The 11019-nt window shown below is 42.1% G+C and overlaps 1 protein-coding gene across 2 annotated transcripts in view; it reads right to left on the bottom strand.

The window, feature by feature from the left end:
• Positions 1-1450: 1450 nt before the first annotated feature.
• The window catches only part of BNC1 (basonuclin zinc finger protein 1), a 28880-nt gene continuing 19311 nt past the window's right edge, over positions 1451-11019 (bottom strand). For both annotated transcript variants that reach the window (XM_003778505.4, XM_024232604.2), the window contains exons 4-5: positions 8563-10427; positions 1451-3701 (exon numbers count right to left, since the gene is read on the bottom strand). In XM_003778505.4, the coding sequence (XP_003778553.3) occupies positions 3017-3701; positions 8563-10427 (2550 nt within the window). In that variant the 3' untranslated portion in view covers positions 1451-3016. The remainder of the gene's footprint in view (positions 3702-8562; positions 10428-11019) is intronic.

Below are 11019 nucleotides of genomic sequence, written 5' to 3'. Positions count from 1 at the left end.
ATCATGATGGGTCTGAATGTGACAGCAAAATGGGTGGTGGTGGGATCCTGGTAACTTTCTCACAGAGATGTTTGCAGCTTACTGTGATGGCCCACCAGGCATGAGGTGGATTTTCAGGAGGTTGAGGCAGATGTGACCACATGAAGATGGGTGTCATTATACACAAACTGAAAAGGAGGTGGTGGGCAATGGGGGAGGAGGTCTCTCAATTATCCGAGAGTAGGAAGTGAGGCCAGCTACTGTGAATATGGAGAGTTGGTGGGGTGGGATCTTGCAAAGTGGTTTTAGAACTGTGGGAGAAGGAAGATAAAGCTGGTAACAGATAAAATGTAAGGAGACTAGTGGGAAAAGGGGATGGAGAAGTAGCAGGGGTGGGAACCTTCCAAATGACAAAGCTGTAGGCCTTGGGAGACTGGATTTTATACTAACTGTTAAGGGAAACCACTGGATGGTTTTGAGATGAGGCACTACATCATCTGATGTACATCTTAGAAGGACCACTTTGGCCATTGTAGAACGTATGAAAGGAAACAACAGATCAGTTAAAAGGCAACTGCAATCATTCAGAAAGGAGATAGGGCTTAGAGTAGGGGGAGAACAGTACAGATGATGGTAGATGTGTTTAGTTTCCCTCTGATAACTTTTCTCCCAGTGAAATATGAAGCAAGAACATCAACTGAGAGTGGGGCTGGATGGGTAGATAGGATCATACTCTTATCTATATATTGGAAGAGTAGGAAAAAAGGTGAAAAAATTAAAAGTTACAAAAATCCGTTTTTTAAAAAAACCTACATTTTTAAGAAGAGGCTTAAATTTTTTCACTGCACTCTATTTGGAGCATTTGGAGACTTCTCTTTGATAGCACTGTATTTTTTTTTTTAATCACTTTTTTTTTTTTTTTTTTTTTGAGATGGAGTCTTGCTCTGTTGCCAGGCAAAAGTGCAGTGGCGCAATCTCAGCTCACTGCAACCTCTGCCTCCCGGGTTCAAGTAATTCTCATGCCTCAGCCTCCCGAGTAGCTGGATTACAGGAATGCACCACTGTGCCTGGCTAATTTTTTGTATATTTAGTAGAGACAGGGTTTCACCATGTTGGCCAGGCTAGTCTCGAACTCCTGACGTCAGGTAATCTGCCCACCTTGGCATCCCAAAGTGCTGGGATTATGGGTGTAAGCCACCGGGCCCAGGCTGTATTTTTCTTGATAAAAGATCAGCACACCCAAATCCTCCTCCCAATGAAGTAACCACTTCATTTCTTTTTGAACTCATTAATTTCTGCAATTTTTGTTTGATGTGTCAGTAGTTACTGACACTCTTCCCTGTCCACCAAACTCTCCCCCACCCTCCAGGGTTTTCAGCTCTGTCAAATTCATAATGCATCTCTGTGTGTGTGCATAAGGATATACACTTGTACAAAACGCAGCCCATATGACAAAACCATTTTTACAAACGTTTGCCTTTTTAAACAAAAGGTGTGCCATATATTTTTATTAAATCATAGAAAACATTTGTATACAAATTTTTTCACTTTGGGAAAACTGGAATATTAAACAGCTGGGTAACTAAACAGTTGAAAGATACATCTCACTTTAAATAGAAACAAGTTTTAAGTTGTCACATTTATTAAAACAAAAAAAAGTTGAAATAATTGGTAACAGGTTGTTGGCTTTTTTCTAACCTTTAGACCACAGAAATAGTATCTCTTATAACCCTCAACTTTCTTTAAGAATTTTTTTTATTACTTACATCAACCATGAATTTAAAAGATAGTTAACTTGAATTCTGAATACAAAATCAATGTCCTTGTACCTACATAGGCTTTCAGAATACTGCAAATGCTGAATTTCAGGAGATGGTTTCATTCCACAGGACTTACTGAACTTCCTTTCTACAATGGAAAATGTATGTAACAGTGTGGAATATATTTCAGAATAAGTTAAATATTAAGACATACAATATGGCAATAATGTCCTACTTTTTTTCCTACCAAGTAAATTCAAAAGTTCATCCTAATCTTATACATTTATAAAAGGGTGAAGACTGAGGGATCCAGTGATACTGAAAATACACAACAACCATCAGAACATTATCTATGGCAGAATATGTACAAATGTTCCTGCCAAAATCATGCTTGCATTTATTCCACAGGTGACCAAAAAGAACAGATTTTGAAGTTCACCAAACGAAAATGAGCGGTGATTTTGACATTTAGGTCATCACTTGTTCTGCTTCTGAGCAGAGATCCAGAGGTGACACAATGCAATATCTGCACTCACACCAAACACCACATAAGCACAAATTAAATATTATCAAAATATTTTTAAATTAAATTGAAGACCGTTATTTAAGTGCATGAGATATTTTCCCCCTAGCTTCTTGAATGTATGTTACAGAACAAGAACGAACAAGGAACATGTTAGAGGCCAACCCAATCCTCTGAGAACTCCCTGGGGTAACATATGAGACCTCTGGTGCAGGGCTGAGGGGAGGGACAATTATCCACTCCAAACACAGGGATGGTCTCAAAAAGTCAGTCTTCCAAACTCAGGTCTGGATTTCCAACTAATTGAAGAAGGAACTGAAAATGCTATTTTTGGGACTGGTACCTTGTCCACGGTGAGTCTTCTTCCCCAGGACCTTTCTTATCCAAGACCCTTAACACTGCAAGCCTCATTTAAAGCCACCCCCAGGTCCTGGGCCCACTGGTGTCCATCTGCAGACCTGGATCTGTCCCAGGGAACATGTAAACAAATCTGGGAAAAACTGCATTTCTGCAAGTTTTCCTTGTATCAGTGAAAGACCTCTTGGGCTAAGAAAAATAATAGGAAGGGCTGCCCCAGTGTCATCTTCCTACAGGGTTTGTCTTTTGCTCATTGTGCTGTGGAAAACTATAAAGTCAAATCAAATACTTTTGCCTGACTCGCCCCAAATGATATGAAACAGAAACATTTCTATGGACTACCTTATTCCTGAATTATGAAAAAAGCTTATCTGAGCATACTTGGTTTGCCATCTTGTTACTGGAGATGACTTGGAGATGAGGCCAGGCTTTTGTGCAGGTTGGGATTCTGGCTGTGTCTGTTTCGACTGCGAACAGACGAAAACATGGTGTTGCAGCCTGGTACTTTGCATTTGTGGAGCTGCCGGAGGTGCACAGTTTTGTAGTGGGCCCTAAAGGTCCCTTTGTTACTGTATGTCTTTTGGCAGAGATGACAGGTTATGGGCAACCCAGAAGGCAGGCTAGCAAGGCTCTGGTCAGCCTTCTCCATCAGGACACAGATGGGGTACTCATCTTCCCCAGGGACAAGGCTCGACCCTTCACAGTTCCCATCACTGTCCTCCATAAGCACAGTGCCTTCCTCACTCACCCCGTCAGAGTCCCAGGAAGAATGGCTGCTACTCTCTGACTTCATGCTGGAGGTAGTGCTCAAATCCAGGATGGTGCCCTCGCTCAAGGGGCCAGAGTTGTAGCTCTCCAGGCTGGCACTGTGGACTTGGGTTATTGGGTAAACCAGACTGCCCATTCGACTTGTTCCTTTGAAGATGACAGATGTCTGGGAGGCTTGCTGTGTAAAAGCCACATCCTGATAGGCTTCCTTAGCCACATCTTTCAGAAGGTAAGCTGCACGGAAATGATCTTCACTGCTCTCCAGTGCTTCTTGGCTCAATGCTTTTTGGTGGAGGTTTAGGTTTGAGCTGTGCCTATAAGAGTGAAAAGATGGTTAGTAATGGGTTGGGCTGTTTTAGAAACAGTCATCATTCTGAGTGGAGAGACTTGGTAGATACCAGGAAAAACATGTGGTATGGGAGCACCGATGATAAGGGGGTAGGCCCCCATAGGATGTTAACACCTGTCTGGTGGATACAGACCCACTGTTGTTCATTGCTTGTCAGAAGTTAGTGTTCACCAGGAAAGCCAACAGTCTGGAAACTGGGAATATGTAGTCTTCTTTGATTTGCACTGTCTGTTTGATGTACTTTCTGTACCTCATGTCCTTTCTGTAAATGAGCTCACTGTTTCAGAGCTACTGGTTTAGACATACCCCTTCTTCCAGGAAGCTTTCCTTAACTTCTCATGGTGCCCTCCCATGTGCCCACAGCAGCACTTCCCCCATCGTAGAAGTCACCACATTCAACTGTAATTGCCTATTTCTGGTCTGTCTCCCAGAATGAGTAGACTACATCAACTAGACCAGTTTAACTAGGACACTGGAACCAGGAGATTCCAGGAGAAACTGGTCACAAACTATAAGGAACTAAGAAGAGGACTTTATTTCAATGAAATCCGGAAACATTACCTTCTGGGGCTGCACTGTCCAGTGATAGCCACTAGCCATATATGGATACTGAACACCTGAAATGTGGCTAGTATCATATGTTGAAAGGATAATATTTTGGATATATTGAAGTTAAATGTTATTAAATTTTACTGCATCTGCTTTCTTACTTTTTTACAGTGGCTATGTTTAAAGTTTCATATGAAGCTTGCATCATATTTCTATTGGACAGCACTAGTCTAGAGCATTGACATACACTTCATCCCAAAAATTCTAAAAGTGTGGTTGAGAATCCGATTGGCTAGAATTGTGTGTGTATATAGTTTAGTTCATATTTGTAACGTTTCACTATCCTATACCAGACAGAAGTTTTGCAAATGCAGCAGAATAAGCATACCACCAATCTTCTACCCAATGATTACTCTCGAAGGACAGATAATGAGTATCCATTATGACACATGCCTTTTAGTCATGTTATCATTTGGAAGTAACTTGTAAATCAATGTTGGTCTTCCTCAGAAATCCTCTGCTAACTTTTGACAAGCAAAAAGTCCTCACCAAGGGGGTTACAATCTTAAAGGTGATAGGAGAATTATTCCAAATAGAAAAAACACTCCCCCAATACATATCAGAATGTATGGCAGAGTCAAGTTGGGAAAACACCTTCACCAAAATAACTAAGAATTGAACTTTTAAATCCTCAAAGACATGTGTGTGGGAAGCTTAATCATGTTTTATAAAATGTACAAAATTTACTGTTCAACTTCTGTCTTCTATTCCCTTACACATATTTTCTGGACATAATCAGAATTGTACTCCCAGATCACCCACTTTGCAAGCAGCCCTTCTTAACTCCAACTCTGCCCTGTGATTATGTCAGCATTCTGGGTTGAAGGGGCTGGTATGTGCCGACAGAAAACCAGACACTGGGTTGACGTACAGGTTCCAGTACATACAAGTGGTTAAAAAGAAAGACAAACACTTTTATTGGAACCTTGTAAACAAAGGTCCCTACTGGAACAAAGCAGACGTCTGGACCTCATACTCAACTCCTGAGTATTCCATGCATACTAATGGCTAACTTGTGGGCTCTCTCGCTTTCCTGAGGTGCCATGTCCCCCTAAGCCTGTGGGCTCTCACCTCTTTCCTGAGGTGCCATGTCCCCTAAGACCAGTAACTACTACAACTGTAAAAACCCTCTGGATCATGTGCCAGGCTTTGGTTTCTAGGACTCTGCTAATCCTGTACTCACTGCCCATGTCTCCATCTCTTCCCTTCAACCCTACAACCTCTACCCTACAACCTCTACCTCTCTCCTCCAACTCTTCCTCTTGGCTTCTATTTTGATTAGTTGAGACCAGTGGTTCTCAAAGTGTGGTCTAAGCACCCCTAGTGATCTCTGAGGCCCTTTCGGGGGGTTCCTGAAGTCAAAGTTTCATAATACTACGATATTATTTGCCTTTTTCACTTCCATTGTCTCATGAGTGAACAGTGGAGTTTTTCAGAGGCTACGTGACACAATTTTGCAACAGAGCATATGCAGAAGTAGATATGAGAATCTAGCTGTCTTCTACGAAGTCAGACATTAATGAGATTTACAAAAATGTAAAAGCCACTCATCTCACTGAATTTTTGCTTTGGAAAATGTAGTTTTTTTTTCATAAACATATGTTAGTATATAATTTAAAGTTTTACAATTTTTTAATTTTTAATTTCTAATAGGATAAATTTTGATAGATATAACCCAAATAGAGAAAAGCTCTTAAGTAACCTTAGGTTTTAAGTATTTGTAAAGGGGTTATAAGACCAAAACGTTTCAGAGTTACTGGTGTAGACATATCCCTTCTTCCAGGAAGCTTTCCTTAACTTCTCAAGGTGCCCTCCCATGTGCCCACAACAGCCTACATTTCCTTCACTGCAGAATCACATTCAACTGTAATTGCCTGTTTCTGGTCCGTCTCCTCCACTACTGAAGGCCTCTGTGGGCAGGGATTATGTCCCCAGCACCTAACATAGACAGTTCTTAATATTCACTGAGTAAATAAGCATCCAGGGTGTTGTCCCAGTCCCTTCCTGATGGGTCTTGGTAACTGTTGCTGGCAGTAGCAGTGGCTCAAAGAGAAGTTAAATGTCCCTACAGGAATGTGGTTCTCAATCTCTGACTGAGAGAAATGGTGTCAGGTCTGGGCCTGCCCACAAAGTCAAATTTAAAATACTGTAACTTAAATCATAGATTCTAGGTAAAATGCATTTCAAGTTCTAGACTAATTAGTGGTTTTAATTTATAACGCAAGATGCTTTCCTGTTGTGGTGGGGGAAGGCTCGGATCTATTAATACAAATAGGTCAGAACATAAGGAAATATTAAATCTATGAAAAAATAAATATCAAATGAAAAAGTATCTTGAATCCAATATGCCTTCTAATTTAGGAGATATTGTAGGATAGAACAGTATCATAAATATCAAAAATAATATGACCAACATGACCGTCTCTATAACAACAACTTATTCATGAACAAACACTCCTCCTCTTGGAGGCTGAAGGAGAAGGACTGGTTCACTAATTAGGGTACCTTGGTGGTTTGGTTCAACATCCTATCAGTAGAAGCACTGATTTAATATAAACATTTAACTAATATCTTCTGTGCTCTATCCTCTTTGCTAAAGACAATGAGTATGTTCTTATGAGCCCTGTCCAGGAATGTGTGTAGGAGTCTGTACATTTTCACCCTCTTAACAAATTAGGCATTACAACTTGGACCAAGTGGTAGTGTTGAACTGCTTCAAGTCAAGCTTGTTTCTGCAAATGTAGCATTTTAATATTCAGTGTACCATTTAACATCATATTCCATTTCATCAGGCAGCTGATCTTTTCCATAAGCCTCCTGGGGCCATCTTTTGGTATGCGTGCTCTTCCATTTATAGGCTGGGGAGGAAGGTGACCTGAAGAGTGGTTAAGTGACTCAAGTTCATGAAGAAAAGCACAAGCAAGACAGTAACACCAGTGCTATCCCCACGGTGATGACATATGCTCTATAGTGAGGGACTTTGTAAATAGTTTGCCTGTGTGTGTGTGTGTCATGAAAACTCAGGATCTTTCAACCAGAAATCACAGTCCCTGAAACAACCTGCCAATCACCTTTATTCTTTTATATCTTAATATTTAAAAAACCTTCAATCAAGCAGTGATTCTTCCTCTCAAATGTAGCTGGGTAACTACAAATAAAGGAAAATATTTTATTCTATGGATTTCATATTATCAAATGAAAATGAGTCACATTTTGGGACGCTATAGTGGCAATTTAAAAAGCTCCCTTCTCACTCTTATTCAAATAGTTGTTTACGCTTTACTCAACCTGCTAATGTGACAACTAGTTCATGATTTTTTTTTTTTTTTTTTGAGATGGGAGTCTCGCTCTGTCGCTAGGCTGGAGTGCAGTGGCATGATCTCAGCGCACTGCAATCTCTGCCTCTCAGGTTCAAATGATTCTCCTGCCTCTGCCTCCCCAGTGGCTGGGACATGACTACAGGCGCCTGCCACCACGCCCAGCTAATTTTTGTATTTTTAGTAGAGACAGGGTTTCACCATGTTGGCCAGGATGGTCTCGATCTCTTGACCTTGTGATCTGCCCGCCTTGGCCTCCCAAAGTGCTGGGATTACAGGGATGAGCCACCGCACCCGGCCGTAGTTCATGATTTCTTATCCCACACCCTTGGGGCCCGATGTGTTTCTGAGTTCAGAATTTCTCAGACTTCAGACAGGCAGAATGATGCATATAATGAAACATTGTTAATGTCCTATAATAAATCCATTACTATTTGTACTATATATGTATTTATAAATCCACACAAAAGGAGATTAAAGAAGATTACAAGTAGCCTCACATCACTTCAGGTCAGGTTTTGCAGCCAAATTAGGTTAGGTTTTTGGAAGTAAAAATTCATGAATGTTGAAATATGAAAATTCATAGAACAGTTTCTCAAACTGTAGCCCCCAGAATAGTAACATCAGCATCATCTGGGAACTTGTATTCATGAATGTTGAAATATGAAAATTCATACAACAGTGTTTCTCAAACTGTGGCCCCCAGAATAGTAACATCAGCATCATCTGGGAACTTGTTAAAAATGCCAACTCTCAGGCCTCACCCTAGATCTAATGAAGTGGAAATTCTAGGGTGGGGCCCAGAAGTCTGTGTTTTAACAATTCTCCGGGTGATTCTGATGCATGTTAAACTTGAAGAGCCACTGCCTTAGAAAAAATGATTGCCTACAGATGCCTTACCTGTCTCTGCTCCTGCGGGAGGGAAAGGTAGCATTACAGCCCTCCACTGTGCATGTGTGCATTTCTTTGACATGCATATTCTTGTGATGCATTTTCACACTGCAAGCATTTTTAAAGGTCTTCTTGCAGATGTCACACTGGAAGCGATTTTCTTCTATCTGCCTTGCTAATGCATGCTGACCCATGTGCTCCAGTTCTTTAGAATCTTCAAGACAAGGAAAAGCCATTCCCCTGTTGGACAAAGCACTGAAGAGTCCCCCAGCCAGCAGGCGCTGCTGCAGTTCCATGTAGTCAGAAAAAGGAACTTGGGGCTCCATCCCAGGTGTGAAGTAGTGTTCATGGCCACCATCCTCAACCTCCCTTGGCACCATGATCAACGCTGGTGTCTTCTCAGTCTCCCTCTCTGAATTGTGTGTGGCCTGCTCAGGGGTTCGACTGATGGCTCCACTGGACTCAATTACTGATTCACGATGGCAGGGCCTTTCTCCTTCAGGGAAAGGCTTCCCTAAGCCTCCTGACTGTACATGCTGCTCCTCAGATACTCTGTGTGACCGAGGACTGCAGGCCTCCTGCTCATCTTCACTGACCACCTGTAGGGGCATGTCTTCATCTGAGCTGAGGTTGTGTCTTTTCTCATTAGCTATTTCCACAGCTTCTTTCTCTATTTTGATAGGCATACTGGACTTCCTGGATTTCTTCTTGGGAAGGGCATCAAATGGCATTTCGTTTGAAACGAGCTGTTCTGGGATTGAAGAGGACAACAGCGGGAGGGAAGGCAGTATCCCAGGCGTGTTTGCTACCTCGGCAGGTGTGGCTGGACTGCGGTAGAAAGGAAGGACTGGCTGGACTGTCTTTAGGTTGGGAAAAAGCACACCATTTTGCCCAATGTTTGGGAAGGCTGGTTGGCCTTTGGAATCCTCTCCTGAACCAGGGTAGCTGGGAGGAGGCCTACAGTCTGGGGACGTCACTGTGAAACCTGGGCACTTGTAGTTCTCAGAGCTGGCCAGGTTCAGGCTGTTCCTGAGGTCTTTGTCCCGGTTATTTCTGTTCATTGGCATGTGCAACCGAGGGTTGGGGTTGGCGCTATGGCGATTCCGGCTCCTTAGGGAGCTGAACACCATGTTACACCCTTCGATGGTGCACTTATGCTTGATCTTCAAGTGGACGGCATTGTAGTGGATTTTGAGGGTGCCTTTGTCATAGAAGGTCTTCTCACATGCAGTGCAGAACACCCGGCCCTTCTTTGTACCAAGGCTATTCCTCTCAGGCTTCACTTTGGCCTCAGGGGATAACTGTCTCCTTTCAAACTTAGTGACGATGTTGTATGAGCTGGAGTCACTTAAATGGGTGCTGTCTTCTTTTTTAGTAATAGCATCTGGACAGTTTAAACACTGATCTTTTTCAACCTGAAATGGTGTGGAACTGGAAGTTAAGAAGCTGCTGTCGGGGAAGGGCCCATGGACTTCCTGTTTGGGGTCCTGACTTTGGTCATGACCCTGCTCCAACATATATTGTTCGGGCAGTGACCCTATCAGTGCAGGAGGCAGAGGGTTGAAGAACTGGAAAGGCAGCATGAAAGTCATGTTGCTTATGAGGTTCTCAAAGGGGTGTATACTGCTGGGGTTTCCTTTGTCCACAGGAGTGGGGAGGCTAGAACTCCTGTGGCTGCAGCTCTCGATGAAAGCCCTGATATCTACATTTGCTGTGGAAGGTGGTACGATGATGGATTGCTCTTCTTTCTCTTGAATTGCCATGAGTTCAACTATAGATTTGGTCTCTCCAAAACGAAGGAACTGCTGCAAGGTGGCCACTTCTTCCTCACTGGTCATGATGCTCCAGTGATCCAACACCTTTCCTGATGCATCCTAAACCCAAACCAGATGTTAGAAGTGTGATCAATTTACAACTTCTTACCCTTTCCTCTAAAAATGTAGTCCACTAGACTATGGGATACTTTTGTGCATATAGGAAAAAGATGAATGCAGGGCTTTGGGGAATTTAGTCCCTGCTCACCCTACTCTCCCAGGCCAGAAGCTTTGTGCAGAACATAAGCTGCACAAATATTAGCAGTAGTCCTACAATTGGTGCAAAAGAGACAAATAAAATCATATTACTCAAGCTGAAGTCAGGGAAATGTAGTGATTATTTTTCACCTTATTTCAGACCAATTGCTTGTCTAGCATTAGACATAATAATTTTCCCTCCTAAAATTAAAATATGTATCATTTGAACAATAGTAACTTCTTTGTCTAAAGAGAATAGATGGAACCATCAGGCCTAGATATAGCTCAAGTATTCATTTGCTGCAAGTTTAATAATCTTCCTAAGCAACTAACATCAGAAAACAAATGAACTGTATTGATCTACTGCGCACATTCACAAAGCAGGGCTGTAATTACAATGGAGTGTTGGAGATCTTTCAAACTCTAGCAAGGCCTAACTTTTCCCAAAACTACA

This window comes from Pongo abelii, chromosome 16 (genome assembly GCF_028885655.2).
Source record: "Pongo abelii isolate AG06213 chromosome 16, NHGRI_mPonAbe1-v2.0_pri, whole genome shotgun sequence".
NCBI lineage: Eukaryota > Metazoa > Chordata > Mammalia > Primates > Hominidae > Pongo > Pongo abelii.
This window is presented reverse-complemented; position numbering and strand designations above follow the sequence as displayed.